We start from the raw sequence: 18,373 nt of genomic DNA on the forward strand, positions 1-18,373 counted from the left end.
TACATTCAGGCCCTTGCCCGGGAGAAACAGGTCCACACTGTTCTTGTATTCCAATCAGTTGCTCTGTTGAAGGGTATAAGTACTCTTCCATTCAGGGGTTATTTCCCCTGTCTCCAATCTCCTAATAACACTCCTTTTGGCTACCCTATATCGCCCGTACGGACGGACCGCTCCCGTACGGTCCAACCTCTCTCCTCCCTCAACATTTCTAACCCGAAGAATGATGCCTTCACAGACGGATGGATTGATGGATTATATCATTTACCCTGCATATCGCGCTGGATTTCGCTGGGATTTTTCTTATGTGTTAATGTGTTTCTCATATACCAGGAGCACCAGCTGAGATACTCGGCTCCGGATGAAGACGCAATGCTATATGGCGCATCTTGGTTTTTGATGTTAAGGGTCGGTGGATAAAATCCGGCTGGTTCCATGCTTTTTTCTTTCTTTTCCCCCTGGGTTGTAATGTGGGACAGTTTCCTAATCGGTGAATACGCTGTACCCTCAGGTGTCGATGCCTAATCCCACCTAGTGCCTACGGTCTTACTACTTTCTTATACTGCACTCTTCAAACCTGACAATATCCTCTGCCTTCTGGCTAACAATAACGCTCGAATTTCCTAGAAGGGACTCCATCTTTGATCTCTTCTCGACCGTTATCAAACGGTCTCTCAAGGTCCAAATGTCACAACATTATAAAACATCTAGAAACGCATGCTCGCCTCCATGGTCTCCATCAGAGCGGCCGTCTTTGCACACACCTTTCGACATTCTTCACCCACACCGTTTTCTTCCTCTGCGTTTTTCTTGAACCCGTTCTTCCACCTCCGCCACCTCCCCAGAGAAAACATATAATAACCATCTCTCAAGCGATTATAGCTGTCGTGCCCCATATCCCCTGGCACCGGACATAGACATCGCTTGAACATGCTTTGTCCATCCCAGAGAATGTACTGGGCTGCAGCAATGATCTCCTGGTCTCGCTCCCCCTCGAAGTTGGAGAAGTCTCTGAAATTCGAGGGATCTATACCTCTTTCAAATGTGTCACGCAAGGTCTCAAGGGCCCATTCTGGCTCTTTGGGCCCAACACCTCTGGATTGTGCATGAGCAAGGAAGGCATTGAAGTTTGGCCAGGCTTGAGGGTCTTCTTCGGATGGACCTATTTACTAGCTGTTAAGAGAGGTTCTTCTTACTCAAAGAGTTTAGGGTCGACGAACCAACGCGCTGGTGCATTACTTCCAATAAGTAATACTCAACGAATGCAAACTCCTATGATTGCCCTGTTAGCTGTACGAAAAGGACCCAGGAACAATTGTGGACAGACATCGTCAAGTAGCTTCCAGGTGAATCTACTGTGGCAAGAGAACTCTTCCATAATGCGAGCGAGCTTGATATGTGATGGATGATAATATGGTATCTGCTCTGCAAGTTCCAGAACTACGTTGATGATCGTCATGACCTCTTGGTCGTTGTCGGCTTTGGGTACAAGAGCGAGGAGTGACTCCACTGCCGAATCATGAGAAGTTTTTGTGTCCGGTTGGAGGTACTCGTTGAAAATTTGGAAAGCGTCGTAGGTTTGGGCGAGGGAAGGCTCTTTAATTTCACTAGGCTGATCTAGAGGCCTTCCAAGTCCATCGGGCTCGAGTTTGAACTTGAGAGCGGACATGATGAATCTAGGAGGTGAAGGTGTTGAGCTCAGGGTTAAGAAAGTGGGAGATTCCAGGTTGGGGAGGGCGGGAAGCGACGATGAAATAAGATCGATTAATCGACTATTATTAGTTTTGGCGCCGCGGCTCATGGCGGCGGCAACCCAAACAAGATCGGCGATATTTACCACCAGTTTTTGGGTACGGGATCAACAATATCCAATCATTAACCGCTATCGTCAAGCGCCTAGGATTTGAAACAGAGTCCGGTGGCCTGTGTTTCAAGAAACCATGGCTATCCTCGGAATAATAGGATAGGAGTAGCCGATTCTCAATCGAACCGGCGCGGCTATCCCGCATCTAAATTTCCGTGTCTATTCTAGGTTCGCCCACCGTCAACATCTACTTTAATATGTACAGTAGAAATGGCTATAAAAATTGAGGACGTATCGTCTTTATCGGATTTTATTGTCTGCTCGACTTACAAAATCTCTGGGCTCATCATTATGGGCATCTTTTCCCTTTCTCATAGGCCTCGGGAGCCTGAACCCCCACGGCTCAGACACCCTCCTCAGGCAGCCTCATATGGAGTTATCGACCCGAGATTCAATAAAGTCAATGCACAGTGGCCAAAGAGTAAACGCACAGTAACAGAGCCAATGCAAGTCGCACGGCCAACGGATCCACGCACAGCGATGGTCAGTATTGATTCGATGAAAAGATACAACTCAATGTACTCATGAGAGTACATATTCAGGGCTATAATGTCTCTCGGCCAGGCAAGGGCACTTTCCAAGAGGGCAACGTACAGGGGCCCCATCACATCCGAATGCGACCCAGTGTTGAAGGTCTTCTTCACCAGCCTGGTGCTATTATAACCGACCGGACCTGGGACAGCAGAAATAAAAAACGACCGAAACACTTCCAAAATATGGAAGGATTGCTTCCATATGGAAGATATGTCGAGTTTCCCACCATGCCATACCCCTACCAAGACCAGAACAGAAAGGGCCAGGCTAGAGACCCCAGAAGTGGATTGCCAGTGTCGCCTGAATTTACCCGCACCATTACCGATCACAACAAGAACATACAAGGGGTTCTCTATCATCCTTCAGGTTATTTAGGCGCCTTCGAAAAATCCCAAGAAATCTACAAGTCCCGGACCTGGGATGAGGCTGGTTGGAATTGATTTGCACGTATCGATATTCTGGAAATATCGGATATCTACTTCCTTTCATGTATGTTGATCTGACTTCTATTTCAATAACTGTCCCTATCTCTTGCTGGCTGTCTTCTTGGGTGTGTATCATTCTTTCAATTTCCTGTTTCTCTCCTTTCACTTGTCATTTGATTTGCTGTCATGACTCGATAGTCATCATATCTGAGTCCACCTTTGTCTATCTATATATCGATACACGTTCCTCTGTCCATCTAGCGGAAGGGTGTTATTCTTGTGGAATTATGGAACAACCTCATCAATAGTACAGACGTCGTCAGAGGAGATATCATATTCGATGAACTATTTATTTTACATCAGGACCATCACTTTTGGCCTGCTCCTCTGCTTCGCGTCGCCGCAAATACCCATCCCGTTCAGCTCTTTTTGCCGCAGCCTTGAGAGCCCTTTTATGTCCATGGCCACGCATGTGAATCTGCCACTGCTCTTCTCCGGTCATAGTCTTGCGACACACATCACAGGTGAAGCACTTCAACGGCTCATCAGTATCTTTTGCTCGCATCTGTTCCTCCCTAGCTCCCAGAACAGTGCTCGCCAGCTCTGACAGGGATTTGGGATCCGGGGTAGGCTGGTTGTCGAGCATTGATTGGACAATGTTCTCCGATGGTTGGGCAATACATTTCTCCCACTCACTGACATCGGTGCTATCCAGAAGGTAGAGACGATGCATCACGCCGGCTTCGGATAGGGCGCGCCAGAGCTTGTTTCGGATCCATTTGACTTGTGATACGCCGTACTGGCGAGTGGCAATTCGGATGCACTCGATACAGGACCTTTTTGTGTCTTCCAGGTCCTTTTCGCTGGCATCTGGTTGGCGGAGAGCCGCGAAGTAAGGCGCCAGTTCCTTGAATCCGATCGATACCCAGACCCCCCGTGTCTGGTCGATCGTGATGCCCTGTGATTCTTTATCGTGAAGATAGTCGGACATCTTTTGGGCCTCGGACAACAAGCCCTGCTTGACCATATCGTCGACGCGCACATCGAGGCGCGCATTGAGGACTTCCTTCTCCGCATGAACCCAGAAAATGAGCGTGTTCTCAAACCGTAATAATCCTTCATCTTTCATGACAGCTTGCTTCTTCATGAGTTTCTGCTCCGCATAGATCTCAGAAGCCGGTCGTCCCGTCTGAAGATAAATCTCCAATGACCGCCGAATCTTGCGCGTATCCCTTGGATGCCATCGCCCCGCCATAACAGGATCGACCTCCCGGAGTTTCTGTAATTGAATTTCTGGAGACGCGTCGAGAATGGGCCATTTTGCGGAAGTGGATGGGAGGTCTGTAGTTGATGGCTCCTCCGCTTCTTCTCCTTCTTCTTCTTCTCCTTCCTCCGTCTTCTCCTTGTCCACCAGCTGCTCCTTGAACAACACCGCCTGGGTATAATAGTGGGTGCCGCCGACGAGGATGGGAATTTTGCCGCGCAAATGAATATCCTGGATTAATCGGAGTGCCTCCTTTTTAAATGTCCCAATCCGCCACGCCTCGGTATCCAGGTCGACACAGCTAATCAGGTGGTGTGGGATGCCATTTCGCTCCTCGTCGGGGATCTGGTTGGTGATGATGGGCAGACCGCGGTACATCTGCATCGCGTCGCCATTGATGATTTCACCGTTGAATCGAGAGGCCAAGTCCACGGCGAGCTGCCTGTACCCATCAGCCATCAACCGCGTGGCTTTCTGAAAAAAAGGTCCCGTCTTACCTTGGACTTGCCCGTGCCCGTCGCCCCGACCACGGCTATGAGCGGAACCATTGCGCGTTGTCTGGTAGATAATCGCAGGGCCGAGAGCATAGGGATGGCATGCGCATCTTGTCTTTGGATAGTGAAGTGGAAGAAAAAAAAGAGAGAGAACGAGGGTTGGTTATTATCGGTTATCGCAGCTCACTATCGGCCTTACCTCATCCCATCTGCCTTTCGCTCCCTTTCCCTGACTCACCCACCTTCTCTTCATCCACACCTCAACAAATGGCCGAAACCGACAAGGAACCCTCGATTGAGGTTAGAGACCTCTCCTACAAATTCCAGGATGGCTCAGACGGTCTGGAAAACGTGACTCTGGATCTGCCCGCTGGGAGCCGGACTTTGCTCATCGGCGGTAACCGCCACATCCTTCGATAATATTGGCAAAGAGCTAACCTATCTGCACAGCAAATGGCGCTGGCAAGACCACCCTCCTCCGCCTGGTGTCGGGGAAGCGTCTCGCGCCCTCCAACACCGTCGCCGTGGGCGGCAACGACCCCTTCAAGCACGGCCTCGATGGCGTCACCTACCTAGGCGTGGAGTGGGTGCTCAACAGCATCGTCCGCACGGATATTGACGTGCCGACGCTCCTAGCTTCGGTTGGTGGCAACGCCTACCCTGAGCGACGGGATGAGCTGGTCGAAATTCTCGACATTGACCTCCGCTGGCGCATGCATGCCGTTTCCGACGGCGAACGGCGCCGTGTCCAGCTGGCAATGGGATTGCTGCGGCCCTGGAAGGTTCTCCTTCTTGACGAGATCACCGTCGACCTAGACCTGCTGTCTCGGAGCAACTTCCTTGCGTTCTTGAAGCGCGAGACCGCGTCTCGTCCTTGCACTATTGTTTATGCTACGCATATCCTGGACAATCTCGCCCAATGGCCTACACATCTAGTGCACATGCACCTGGGTAAGGTTAAGGCGTATGGTCCAGTGGAGCAGTTTCATGATCAGGTGCCGCAGTGGACTTCGGAGAATAGCCGGCTGGGTGAGCTGGTGCTCAAGTGGCTCAAGGAGGATCTCGAATCGAGAGGACCCCGGAATGGCCGCGGGAATGAGGCCAAGACCTATCAATCCCTTGAGGGGATTGGTGGTTACGGCTTAGAGAAGCACGATTAAGAGAAAGTGTTTTATTTTTCTTTTTGTGTTTTGTTTGCTGAGCGAGGAGTCTTTTAACACGTTATGCCGTTTCAACAATTTCTGGGTTCAACCACATGGCATATTGGGGGTTTCTGTTTTACGGTCAGGGATGGGCATCTAGACCTCTTGGATGGGTCGATTCAACATTTGCAGGAGTTCGTTTTTGCTTTCTCAACCATCATCATTCGTTTTTGTATATACCGATATCTCATGACAACATGTTCGAGATACTATATATCCTGGCAGAGGTATCCTCACTTGCCACTGCAAGCTCAAACTTACTCCTACCGTCAACTTCCTTCACAGGCACTGGCCGCCATGATAATGAAGTGATTGTCTTCGAAGGCGAAAGATTCTGAGCAACAGTCACGATGTGTTGACATTCCAGACGGTCGCTCGCAACGCGGTGGATGGATATCGTTCCATTATCTTCGCCTACTGCGAGCACGAATGTGCTCTTGAAGATAACGGGCAAGAAAGAAATTGCACTGACTGCGGACGTCACAGCCACAGTCGACTTGCAACTGAATGTATCACCGGTCTTCTCCCAGATCTTGACTGACTTGTCTCGCCCAGCAGTAGCAAAGATAGGGGTCTTAGCATACGGTGCCCAGGCTGCTCCCAGGATCATTCGGGAGTGGCCTTTCGGGTTCGAAGCGCAGACAGTGAAAGTTTTCGGTTCTTGTTCACTCCGTTGGAATACGACCCACTGCCGATCTCGCCCAACACTGAGAAGGTAGCGGTCATCTTGAGAGAATGCGAGGTCCGTAATAGTCAATGCGTGAGAGGCCAGCGAAGGTTTGATCTCGTGCCAGTCTGACGTATCGTACAGACGAATCACCGCGTGGTCGACTGAGCTCGCCTTGCAGGCGGTAGCAATAAGAGTTCGGTCATGACTGACAGCCACCGCGGAAATTTCATAGCCGTGACCATAAAGCTTCTCGTGTTCTGGCCACAATGTGTACCGAGCCAACTGATCTTCCAGTGGAGGGTGGTCCATGGTCAATGGTGCTGACGCTGTGGACGGGGCCGTTTTAGTTGCTTTGTCACCGGTTTCCTCTTCTTCGACCGGAGCCTCATCTCCAAGCGCCTTGTTGGAGAGACCCAAGACCGGAATCTCGGCCGTGTCTGGCATGTCACCGTCAATGGATTGCCGGAATCCGGTGAGCGTCTCGAGCAATTGAGCAATCTGTCTCGGCTCGTTGAACACGCGAAGCAGTTTTTCGTCGGCCCCCGAAACAAATTGTGCAGGCCCTAACGTGTCAACGCAATTCAGATCGTACCCATGAATCTGCGGGCGAGAGAACTCATGCCACGACGTCTGGTTCTCATGAATCCATTGCGCGTGGAGACGAGTGGTTTGATCCGCACTGGTTGACAGAAGATAACCACCGGTAGGCTCCCATTGAACACCGTTGGCCGAACGTACGTGGCCTGAAATGCCAAACTTCTGCACCCAGATGTCTGCATCGGTATCATATCTCCAGGCTCTCCAACTTCCTGTTCGGCCAAGACTCACTACCTCCTTGCCGTCAGGAGACCAGAGCCCAATCCAAAATCCACCAGCACTACCAGTGGCCGTAGTTGACCCCTTTTGCACACTGATCTCGCCCATTCTCTCAACAGACATCCAAACACCTGAAACCGAATCCTGTTCCCAAATGGTTATGGTGTTGTCAGCGGAAGCCGAAAGAAGCTGTGACCGTGTTGGATCGGGGTTCCAGGCAGTCGTGTAAATCCAGTCCTCGTTCCCGAAAAGAAGAGCCTCGAATGTGATAGAGTATTTCGACCCAGCGGCTTCAAACTCGTGAGCCTTGTTGGAGAGGGTGGGCTCCATGCCGCCTAGCAAAGGGTCGGCTTCATCAATGACAGAAGAGAAGGACGCTTCGCCACGTTGCAAGCGCCAAAGCCGGATATACTTGTCCTGGCTGGCAGAGGCGAGCAAGAGATCCCCGGTAGTGCTTCTCGAGTCGCGTGTAAACGACAAAGACCTAATCCAGGCCTCATGGCCTGCAAGCACAGCGCGCCGCTGGAAACTGGGTGTTTCAACAGATGATTCTGCAACATAAATCTGCACTGTGGTCGTGGTGCCCGCAACAGCCAAAACCAAGGGCCCGCCCTGGTCCTTTTCGAGTACGCGCAGCGAGAGAGACAGAGGGAAGAACCGAGGCTTCATCGTAATCGTGTCGAGCAGCTCCCCCTTCGCCTCTCCCTGTGCATTAACCCGCCAGATCCGAACAGTCCCATCGGCCGCTCCAGACGCGATCACGTCCGTGTCGTCGGCCACACCAATCGCATTCACGGATGCCGTGTGTCCACTGAGGGTATATGCATAGGCGTAGTTGCGCGATCCGGGGCCGTCGGTCCGCCATATTCGGATTGTATGGTCGACAGAGCCAGTCAGAAGAAGTTTGGCGCCCGAGGAGGGGCATGTGTAAAATCTAACCACGCTGACCTTGTCGGTGTGACCGACAAGCAGGGAATAGACCCCGCGCTGGGAAGGCTCCTGAAGATATACATGTCAGCATCGGAATCTGCATCTCCAGACGATGATTAGCTCTCCGTGCACTTACTAGGGGATCCCATAAAGCAACGTTGTTGTCTGCACCGAAGGCGAGCACGCCCGACTCGGCGTCCCAATCGGCGGCGGCAGGGTGCCGATTGCCACCGACGCTGATGTATTCGGTCGCAACAGATGCCATGATGGCTTGCGCAGGCCCGGATCGGCCAGTATTGTGTTTTCGTTGTTGCAATGGGCTGAGAGAGAAAGAGCCGTCGCTTTTTTGCAGAAGAAAGAACTGGCTTATCGATAAGAATTCGCCCGCCCATCCCTCCTCTTCTTCCTCCACTTTCCTTCAACTCTGCAATAATCCCAGTTATTCTACGCTATGGCTCAGCCTGCACCGGGAGACGGAGGTATCTCCATTGCCGTCGAGTTTACGTATGGTCAAACCCCCACAGCTTCATGAGAGACACTTTCTAACTTTCGTACAGTGGCGGACTGGAGCTGCTTTTCTCCAACAAGCGCAAGCACAATGTCACCCTACCAGCGAGCTTAGACGACGGCACCCGGCCAAACATAGCCTATCTGCTCCGTTACTTGGTCGACAATGTCATGCAAGACCAGCGGAAAGAGATGTTTATCATGGAGGACAATGTGTATGTGGATTGGGAATCCATTGATAACTCAAGAGCTGATTTTGTCTACAGACGACCGGGCATTCTGGTGCTTATCAACGACGCCGACTGGGAATTGGAAGGCGAGGAGAAGTATGAGCTGCAGCGAGGAGATAATATTGTCTTTGTCTCGACACTACATGGAGGCTAGATTATTATACGGGCATTGACATGATGAACAAGAAACGGAGGAACGGGATGATGGACACAGCACAACTTGGGGGACAGCCACCTAGACGACATCTTCAACGTGCTGCTGTGTGAGCTCACGAGGTGTGCGAAGTCCACTGGGGGTTCGGAATCCACTCGCTGGGGTGGCAAGGCCGGACGGCGGGCTGCCCAGTCCTTGAATGGGCGATATCATTCCGCTCGGAGGTACCGGAATCTTCAAGTTCTCGGGGGAGTCCGGCACGATACTCTCAGGGAGATCAGGAATGTGAATCCTCTGTGCCTCGTTCTGATAGCTTTCGGGAATGATCTGGACCAGTCTGAGTTAGCCACGGTTTCACCATATTTTCAAATGCGGTTTACCTCAATGATCTCGTTCCGGGGGAATTCTAAGAATGGAATATCTGCCGCGTTGCAGGCCATCAAGTAGCCGTACAACACTCTCAGTACGCTTTCGTGCGCAATGATAAGCAGGTCATTCTGCTCCCTCTCCAGCTCCAGGATGATGGGCTCCAGACGAACGGCGAGGTCATGATATGACTAGCACACATACACAGTCAGCTATCGCACACGGTATATGGGTTAAGCATCGCGTACCTCTGCACGAGGATACCGGTGGTGGTAAGGGTCCAGTTCATGTTTAGCAACCTCATCCGGGTATTCCTGTCGGATCCGCTTCTCGGACATCTTCTCGCAGACTCCCGGTTTTAGTTGACTCATCTGAGACCTTTGTTGGACTTTGTAGCCATTCTCATAAAGGAACTGTGCTGTCTCGACCGTTCTGCGTCTTGTAGATGTCCAGACCTTTAATGGTCTCAACTCAGGCTCTGGTTCGCCTCGATCAAGCAGTGCCTGCTTCTCCAGTTCTCTGTGGGCGAGCAGGCATTCGGTCATTTTCTTGGCGTAGTCTGTTCCCTGTGCGGACAAAGAAACATCGGCCTTGTAAGAATCTGCCTCTACCGACACACCAGCCTGGATACAGGTCAGTGTAACAGTCTAGCTATGCATAGAAAATCACCTACCCGCGCAAAGTAAGTCCGTCGTGACTTGATGTGGAGGTTCAGCAGATAGAACACGATGCGGTTGGACAGATACCCAAAGCTGCAGTTGTTCACGATCAATCGCTCGCCTGCATTTATCATCTATGCCGGATGAGTATGCCAATTGATCGAATCGATTAGGTTTGCATACCTTGATGTAATTCAAATCCTTTTCTTCCATGGTCTGGAACTGGGGGATTCGAGAGGAGATGCGTGCCAAATAGTGCTTGATAGCGTCCTCGGAATTCCATCCAACATACTGAGACAGTCAGTTCGTGCTCTAAGTAATATTGAGGCCGGTACCCACGTCAGGAGAAGATATCTTCACCCTGCGAACGTTTTCCTCGATAATGCGTTCATCGTCGCACCAAGATTCGATGAATAATGTCTGTCATGGAGTGTCAGTTTAGTATCATATAAAGTTACCTGCTTCTGCCTACCTCGATGTCATGCTTTGCGAATTCCTTTGCCAGTGAGCGCCGCCCGGAGGCCAATGGATTCACGGCATCATAAATCGCAATTTGCCCCTTTTCAATATTCAGAAAGTGATAGATGTCTTCTCGACATTTTCTCACAATCTTCTGACGCAGAAGAACGGATGATGCGGTCGCTGCATATTGTTAGACTCGTGAACCATCCCAAGACCCAGCCGCAAGGACCAAAGCCGCACGTACCGTTGACGAAAAAGTAGTCATCAGGCATATCCTCGCCAAACGGGATTGTGGCACGACGGTAGTCACCCAGGTGGAAAATTCTGGTTTTGACTCCAAGCCTAGAGTGACCGTTAGTTAGTATCGTGTCTGCCATACTGACCGCAATATAATTAATCACAAATACTTACCATCGAAGGTACCGGGCTAGAGCTACAGAAATATGTCTATCGAAAATGCCATGGATCAGTTGTCTTGAACGATGTTCATAGTTGGGGTAGTGGACTTACGTTTTCCCGCGGGCGGGCAAACCGACAGTGATGATCACAATGCGCCCGGAATGGAAGAGTCGGCCGGATTCTGTGCTGTACAGCTGAGCTGGCGCCAATTCGGCCTTCTCCGGCAAGTCATGGATCGCATCGACAAAGGTGGAGGACTTGCGACGAAATTGGGGAGAGTTGGCCACAATCTCGGCCGTGCTAACTGACGTCAGCGTGAAGGTACACGAAGAGCAACTGGCATCTCCCAAGAAAATAGTCTGCCAGTGGGTACTGTCGACCATAGGTAGAATATAGTCTAGACTGTCTGTGCCAGATGGGGAGCATGCATCGAAATATCGTGTCCATTGGGGGGAGAAGGAAGCAACTTACAGTAGAGTATCCATGCTTGGACGCAGATCCCACCAAGAGTGGAAAAGAAGGACCGCTAGGTATAGCAAGTGATCGCAGTGAGGCCTGCAAGGCGGCTCAGATAGTTAAAAAAGAAATAAACACTGCCAGAGAGGCAGATATCCAGACGGAGCTGTGTCGGGGGTGTGTGTCGCAAGCAGAGCAAGGCACGGGAGTTGGGGCGGTAATGAGGTAGACAACGCTGCCCGACCTCAACTTCGTCTGCACAGGTGGTATCCCCAAGCAGACAGATGCCAGGATGAACAGGCCCTTCGAAAAAAAAAAAAAAATCTTTCTGCGCGCAGGCGTTGACGTTAGTTTATCTACTTCCAGCTCGTTGTTCTGTCGCCCGTGATCGCCCGGCAGGCTTACCTAAACCCGGCGGACGGCAGCGGCCAAAGACGCCAAACAACAGGTGACCGGGATTTTTCTTGACAGTCCTTGTTCCCTCCTGAAGTGTCCTACCCCCAAAATACCTCATTCCGTAACACTTTTGTCGCTCATCTGAGACGTTCGTTCGTCCCAGATTCCTCTCTCTGTCCGGGCTGGTCTCAAATCTTGTCTTTTTCTTTTTTCTTGCCGCCCTTCTCCTCCGCCGGTCTCGACAGACTCTGTGCCCCAGCATCGCGTGACGACACAACAAGCAATCATTGACGATTAGCACCTCCGATCAAAATGGCCGATCTATCATCTCTCTCCTTTGTCACCGACAACCCCGCTGCCGCGGCCATCAAGGATGCATACACCTCGTTCGCCGAGCGAAGGGCGCTGCTCAACTTGCCCAATCCCGGAACCGTGGACAACATCGCGCGGGAGGTCCAGAAGGAGGTCATGCTGTCCAACTTCATGTTCTCGGGTCTCCGGGCAGATCTGACCAAGGTGTTCGGCATGTCTCCCCTGTTCCGTGTCTCGCACGCCTTCTCCATGGGCTCGTCGGGAAATCTCCCGCCGTACGCTTTCTCCGCCATGTACGGCAGCCCCAAGGTAAACTATCTTACTCTCTCATTCGATTCCATTTTCCTGGTCTAATTGGGCATTGCGGCAATAGGTTTTCATGCAAGGCAACTTCGGCAGTGACGGCTCTCTCGCCGCGGTCTACAACTGGCGCTGGAACCAGTCGTTGGTCACCAAGACCAACGCTCAGATCATGCAGGGTGGCGCTCAGGGCCTGCTCCAGATTGACAACGACTATACCGGTTCCGATTTCTCCGCATCTCTCAAGGCATTCAACCCGTCCTTCCTGGAGGGTGGTCTGACCGGCATTTTCGTGGGCAGCTACCTGCAGTCCGTCACCCCTAGCCTGGCTCTTGGTTTCGAGGCCATCTGGCAGCGCCAGGGCCTCAACGCTCGTCCGGAGACTGCTCTTTCCTACTGCGGCAAGTACAAGGGAGAGGATTGGATTGCCACGGCCCAGCTGCAGGCTCAGGGCACCTTTGCCGCCACGTACTGGCGCAAGCTCTCTGAGCGGGTTGAGGCCGGTGTCGACATGAACCTCCAGTTCGCTCCCAGTGCGGCTGCCCTCATGATGGGCGGTCCCAGCCGTGACGGAACCACCGCCATTGGTGCCAAGTATGACTTCCGGGCCTCCTCATTCCGCGCTCAGGTCGATAGTGCTGGCAAGGTCAGCTGTCTCCTGGAGAAGCGGATCGCCATGCCCATCTCTCTTACCTTTGCTGGTGAGATTGACCAGGCCAAGGTAAGCACATTGTTTCCATGGACTGGAAGCAGACACTAATGATCTTTCTTAGCAATCCGCCAAGGTCGGCCTCGCGGTCTCGCTCGAGATCGCTGGCGAGGAGTTGATGGAGCAGCAGGAGAAGGCCGATGCTTCTAACATCCAGCCGCCGCCGTTCTAAGCCATTCCGGTTCCGGATTGAGCTGTTCTCTTCGCTCCGCTACCCCTCTCCCGATCTAATCACCTCTTCACCTCCCTTGTTTTAGTAGTTCTCTTCGCTGTCCGATGTCTCTCTTCCCTCGGTATATCCCGGTCGGAAAACCCGGTTCCAGGCGGCAACTGTTTGGCGCCATGGAGATTCACACCTTTTTGTCCTGTATAGATTCTACGTTTGTCTTTTGTTTCGCCCATCTTGTTGGTCCCGTGTCTTCTTGTCACCCATTTTGTGTTTCTGCCGTGGGATTGCGAGGGATGAGATGTGATGCATGGATGGGGGCTATGGAGAGTGCTGGGTATGGTTTGTCACCTTATAGACGGGTCAATGTAAAACAGATTTGAACCATGAGTAACTATCACCATTGTCGGCTCATGCCTCCAGAACGAGGCGTCGAGTCACCTGACGTACCGCCTGCGCATACTGCCCGTCCTATGATCAAAGCGGTGATCGGTGTAGTCAGGCAGAGCGGATCCTCTTGGCCCAGTCGCAGCAACCAATGGATGGTCCTGCTGGGTCCCAGCTCCATCCACTTCCGGCACCTTAGTTATGCACATCCCAGTGCTGGAGCAAACCGTTCACCCCCCCTCCCCACTCAATCACTGGTCAAAGCCTGTCGGCAAAAACTACTGTCCCAGGTCCTGGATCGTGAGATAATCGGCGGATTATGTAGTATGTAGTGGCATCCACCCTGACATCATGGCCGACTCGCTTCCCCTGTCCCCGTGATGAACTCTTTCTTTCCGGGGACCATGAAAATGAAACGAGCGAAAGAGAAGAAAATTCAGATCCCGGCTTTTTCTTTGGTTGCTGACCTCGGGACTGGCTGCTTTAGAACGGGGTCCGAGCTCCCCCCTCTAATCACCTGGGTTATTACTTGACGAGAGATTAATTATTATTCTCGTCCGATGAATGGATGGATGTATTGGGGTGTCCACATTATTATTGCCTGGCAAATCCGGTGCCTGAAGGATTCCTGGCACACGGCCCTTGTTTCGGGCAATCTTTCTTTTTTTCGAGATCGGTGAGATCCCGCGCCATACATCGGTCCCAAGCAAGGGACAAAGAAGGATTGTGGAAAGGATTTTTCGGCCATCATGACATATTATGAGCTACAGGCCAATCCTCCCGCGCCGCTGGAATTCCTGCGACATGCCCCGAGGTAGATCCGTCGCGCATAGATTTGGATCGTCGCGAACGCGGTAGATCCCATCCAATTGGACAATTGGCCCTACGGGAGAAATCATCCTGAATGAAACGGGGCTCGAGCTTAAAGGGACCTGCCCATGGGTCGCCAGAGCGATGATTATGGTGCCGTGAATAGTTTCAATTCTGATACGAGGGTCCATCTATACTCGGTAGCAGCATCCGGGACCTGTCAATGGCACGCCCGGGCGGATGTCACACCCGATGCCCGGTGAAGAAGATGGCGTGGGCCATGTGCACGACGGAAAGGGCCGTCGATTCTTGCCCTGGAAATCGTGCTGAACCTGGGAACCGTATCTTTCGCGGGGCCCGGGCTGCTCCAATCAGGGCGAGTCGGGCGACTGACAGCGATCGGCTGAGGCTGGGAGCTGCCAAGACAAACAGGCACCACCATCACCCAGCCCCTAGGGCTGGGTGGTGGGAATAGTAGTCAGTAGTGGTCCCATGGGCTATGAGGAAGCACTAGTTGGCAGCGACATGAAAAACCCCGAGCCCAGGCCGCCGGAATCCAGCGTGGAGCAGCCGTGGGCCGAGCAATCCGAAAATAATTACTCAACGGTTGACGATTCGAGCCAGGTGCAGCCCCGAATACATACATCACCGAACAGAATCAGGAACATCGTGGTCCAAGCTCCTCCGGAAGTGGCTTTGCCACCAACGAGTCAGGTGCGGTCCGTCTCGTGACACACCAGGTGACCGACCGGGATGAACCAATGGCGAGGGTCCCTGTGAAAATCACGCGGGTCATCAGACAGCGGACCGTATGATGTTATTTCTCGGTCGGTCGAGGGACTCGAGGAGGATCGGAGGTCGTAGAGAAGCCCGGAGAGGAGTGGACGAGAGCACCACCACGATTGAATTCAGCGGTCAACGGCAGCTGCAGTGGAATGCAGTCAAGGCCGTCCGGTCAGTAACTCGTGTATTAATTACCACCGATGATATCATCGCAAAGGCACCGGTGATACGGTACGGTACGCTCGAATCCACTCGACGGCCTATACTCACGCAGTCCTATCATTGCCTCGCCATTCCCCTCGGTCGGGTTCTTCTTTTCCTTTGGCTTTTTGGGTTTGGGCTCTCTACGGCGTGAATGACCAGATCCTCACCTAACCCACCCCCCGCTGGCCTGCCCCAAAATACCCACGCCCAAAACCCACTTAACTGGCACTCATTGGCCGAACCTCGTGATTTTGCCCCGTCTGTTTCCTGCCTCCCTCTTCCTCTCTCGCTCTCTCTCTTTCCCTTCCCACTTCGTCCTCTTCTTTTCCCTCTTTCGCTCTCCCTCTGTCTTCTCTGTCTTCCCGCCCGGTTTCCCTCTAACCCTTCTTGGCACTCGCACCTACTGGTGTTATTTTCCTCACCTTACCCTTTCCTGACCCGACCCTAACACATCCCCCCCCTCCTTCCACACCTCCCACTCTTCCCCCCTCCACTTCTCTGCTTTATCATCTCATTATCCGCTCTATCTGCTGCTCCACCGTCACTCTGCCCAAAACGGACGCCCCAACGTCTTTCCCTTCCCTTTCCCGCCATCCACTCTTGAAGTGCAGTCCTTCTCCTTCCCGATAGTACTTACCCTCTCGACGCTACCCCCCGCCGCCGCCTTGCCGTCATCTCGACACAACCTCCGTGATGTCACAGAGTCGGCCTGGGTTGTTTCCGAGTTTGCGCATGGGTGGTAAGTCCACAATCCAATTGATTCCCTTCGCCGGTCGACCGTCACTAACACGCTTCCCTGCCGCACAGAGGTCATCCGCGAGAAGGTCCAAGATGGACTGACGGGGGAGTCCAAGGAAATCTCGTACACACAATGCAAGATTGTGGGCAATGGTTCATTTGGTGTGGTATTCCAGACCAAGATGTCCCCCAGCGGCGAGGACGCAGCCATCAAACGGGTCCTGCAGGATAAGCGGTTCAAGGTAGGCATCCGACACACGCACGGACTTGGTCGGGCTTGTCACTGACTCGTTGGGATAGAATCGTGAGCTGCAGATCATGCGGATCGTGCGCCACCCCAACATCGTCGAGCTCAAGGCATTTTACTACTCCAACGGCGACAGGGTATGCTCTCCGCTGCCTGACCTGGCCCCCTTCTGAACTGGCTGACAACCTCTCACAGAAAGATGAAGTGTACCTGAACCTTGTCCTGGAGTATGTCCCGGAGACGGTGTATCGCGCCTCGCGGTACTTCAACAAGCTCAAGACAACAATGCCGATGCTGGAGGTCAAGCTGTACATCTACCAACTGTTCCGGTCGCTGGCGTACATTCACTCGCAAGGGATATGCCATCGGGACATCAAGCCGCAGAATCTGCTCCTGGACCCCAACACGGGTGTCCTGAAACTCTGCGACTTTGGGTCTGCCAAGATCCTGATCGAAAACGAACCCAACGTCTCCTACATCTGTTCTCGCTACTACCGCGCGCCCGAGTTGATCTTTGGTGCGACCAACTACACAACCAAGATCGGTACGTGAATCCACCTTTGGAGTCGGTCGCATGCTAACCAAATTCTAGATGTTTGGTCGACCGGTTGTGTGATGGCTGAGCTGATGCTCGGACAACCCCTCTTCCCTGGTGAATCGGGCATTGACCAGCTGGTGGAAATTATCAAGGTTCTCGGAACCCCGACGCGCGAACAAATCCGGACCATGAATCCCAACTACATGGAACACAAGTTCCCGCAGATCAAGCCGCATCCCTTCAACAAGGTGTTCCGCAAGGCGCCCCCAGAGGCTATCGATCTCATCTCCGCCCTCCTGGAATATACGCCCACGCAACGCCTGTCGGCCATTGAAGCCATGTGCCACCCCTTCTTCGATGAGCTTCGGGACCCCAACACTCGGTTACCGGATTCGCGTCACCACAACAACCCGGCCAAGGAGATGCCCACTCTCTTCGATTTCTCGCGACATGGTACGCACCATTCTCTTTTCTTTCGTCCTTGCATGTCTGCTAACGCTGCTATTATAGAACTGTCGATCGCACCCTCGCTGAACCACCAACTGGTCCCCGCTCACATACGGCCGGCTCTCGAGGCCCAAGGGCTCGATATCGACAACTTCAAGCCTCTGACAAAGGAGGAGATGATGGCACGCCTCGATTGAAGTTGACATGCACACCCTGATTGAAATGTCTACCTGTTGATTTGCTGTCCGATGTGGCAGGGGATCGACTGCTCTGGGTCGGTGAAACGCGAATTTTGCTGGACGTTCATACCTTGATCCAGCAGCATGGAGAGGAGTTGACACGGAAGGAGGCCGAGTATGAGTGAAGCGAGTGCAACCGTTCAGCGTTTCATTGCAAGGTTTATGACGAATTTCACGCAATGGTGGGAGGTCATGGCCTGGAGTTCTGGAGGTGTCTGAGACAGCTCTTTGGGAGGAAAAAGTGATACCCTTATCTGTGCGAGTCTGCCTGCGGGGGATTGCAAGACTGCATAGCTTCGTCTCTCTCAGTCATGGGGAAGGAAACCTGGGTGGCAAGGATGGTCTTCATCACCGCCAGCATCAGAAATCTTGAGGATTTCTGTTGGGATACACGGATTGCACGGCGGCGCCTGGCCCGTGGAGTATAGGTGTTGAATTCCCTCGACTTGCAGCGCTAGAAAACCCCGTTTGTTCTTCCCTTTTGATTCGCGTCCTTGCTATCTTTTTTCTTTTTTTGTTTGTGTTCCCTTTTTTATTCTCTTTTCTTATTTCCCCGATATCATTTGTCCAGCGCCCGTTCATGGCGACCAGGACCAGTCTGGTCGATTCCCGATGAGCTATGTGTCCTTGTTCCATCGCACAGACGGTTCTCTCAGTTTGCTCTCATC

At 52.5% G+C, this 18,373-nt stretch overlaps 8 protein-coding genes across 8 annotated transcripts; 4 read left to right on the forward strand and 4 right to left on the reverse strand.

Annotated features, from left to right (window-relative positions):
- Positions 1-704: 704 nt before the first annotated feature.
- N7474_002627 (DUF3632 domain-containing protein) lies at positions 705-1,666 on the reverse strand (the record flags this gene model as incomplete). The annotated part of the gene is made up of 3 exons (XM_057194042.1): positions 705-1,159; positions 1,218-1,269; positions 1,325-1,666. The coding sequence occupies 3 exons, from the start codon at positions 1,664-1,666 to the stop codon at positions 705-707; spliced, it is 849 nt and encodes a 282-aa protein (XP_057055397.1).
- Positions 1,667-3,169: 1,503 nt separating this feature from the next.
- Positions 3,170-4,632, reverse strand: N7474_002628 (tRNA dimethylallyltransferase; the record flags this gene model as incomplete). The annotated part of the gene is made up of 2 exons (XM_057194043.1): positions 3,170-4,522; positions 4,582-4,632. The coding sequence occupies 2 exons, from the start codon at positions 4,630-4,632 to the stop codon at positions 3,170-3,172; spliced, it is 1,404 nt and encodes a 467-aa protein (XP_057055398.1).
- Positions 4,633-4,845: 213 nt separating this feature from the next.
- Positions 4,846-5,738, forward strand: N7474_002629 (putative ABC transporter; the record flags this gene model as incomplete). Its single annotated transcript, XM_057194044.1, has 2 exons — positions 4,846-4,975; positions 5,029-5,738. The coding sequence occupies 2 exons, from the start codon at positions 4,846-4,848 to the stop codon at positions 5,736-5,738; spliced, it is 840 nt and encodes a 279-aa protein (XP_057055399.1).
- A 229-nt stretch (positions 5,739-5,967) lies between these two features.
- N7474_002630 (Elongator subunit ELP2) lies at positions 5,968-8,461 on the reverse strand (the record flags this gene model as incomplete). The annotated part of the gene is made up of 2 exons (XM_057194045.1): positions 5,968-8,265; positions 8,333-8,461. 2 exons carry the CDS (start codon positions 8,459-8,461, stop codon positions 5,968-5,970), a joined length of 2,427 nt encoding a protein of 808 aa, XP_057055400.1.
- Positions 8,462-8,647: 186 nt separating this feature from the next.
- Positions 8,648-9,087, forward strand: N7474_002631 (ubiquitin-related modifier 1; the record flags this gene model as incomplete). Its single annotated transcript, XM_057194046.1, has 3 exons — positions 8,648-8,700; positions 8,754-8,918; positions 8,970-9,087. The coding sequence occupies 3 exons, from the start codon at positions 8,648-8,650 to the stop codon at positions 9,085-9,087; spliced, it is 336 nt and encodes a 111-aa protein (XP_057055401.1).
- An 81-nt stretch (positions 9,088-9,168) lies between these two features.
- N7474_002632 (bifunctional fructose-2,6-bisphosphate 2-phosphatase/6-phosphofructo-2-kinase) lies at positions 9,169-11,356 on the reverse strand (the record flags this gene model as incomplete). Its single annotated transcript, XM_057194047.1, has 10 exons — positions 9,169-9,414; positions 9,468-9,644; positions 9,702-10,076; positions 10,127-10,246; positions 10,296-10,403; positions 10,452-10,532; positions 10,585-10,754; positions 10,819-10,916; positions 10,986-11,021; positions 11,085-11,356. 10 exons carry the CDS (start codon positions 11,354-11,356, stop codon positions 9,169-9,171), a joined length of 1,683 nt encoding a protein of 560 aa, XP_057055402.1.
- A 781-nt stretch (positions 11,357-12,137) lies between these two features.
- On the forward strand, positions 12,138-13,318 carry tom40 (TOM complex pore protein TOM40; the record flags this gene model as incomplete). Its single annotated transcript, XM_057194048.1, has 3 exons — positions 12,138-12,446; positions 12,511-13,158; positions 13,211-13,318. 3 exons carry the CDS (start codon positions 12,138-12,140, stop codon positions 13,316-13,318), a joined length of 1,065 nt encoding a protein of 354 aa, XP_057055403.1.
- Positions 13,319-16,189: 2,871 nt separating this feature from the next.
- N7474_002634 (GSK family serine/threonine-protein kinase) lies at positions 16,190-17,663 on the forward strand (the record flags this gene model as incomplete). The annotated part of the gene is made up of 6 exons (XM_057194049.1): positions 16,190-16,235; positions 16,304-16,476; positions 16,535-16,618; positions 16,677-17,025; positions 17,074-17,472; positions 17,530-17,663. 6 exons carry the CDS (start codon positions 16,190-16,192, stop codon positions 17,661-17,663), a joined length of 1,185 nt encoding a protein of 394 aa, XP_057055404.1.
- Between the last annotated feature and the right edge of the window lie 710 nt (positions 17,664-18,373).

This window comes from Penicillium riverlandense (genome assembly GCF_028828495.1).
Source record: "Penicillium riverlandense strain IBT 135883 chromosome Unknown utg000002l_segment0_segment0, whole genome shotgun sequence".
NCBI classification, from domain to species: Eukaryota; Fungi; Ascomycota; class Eurotiomycetes; order Eurotiales; family Aspergillaceae; genus Penicillium; species Penicillium riverlandense.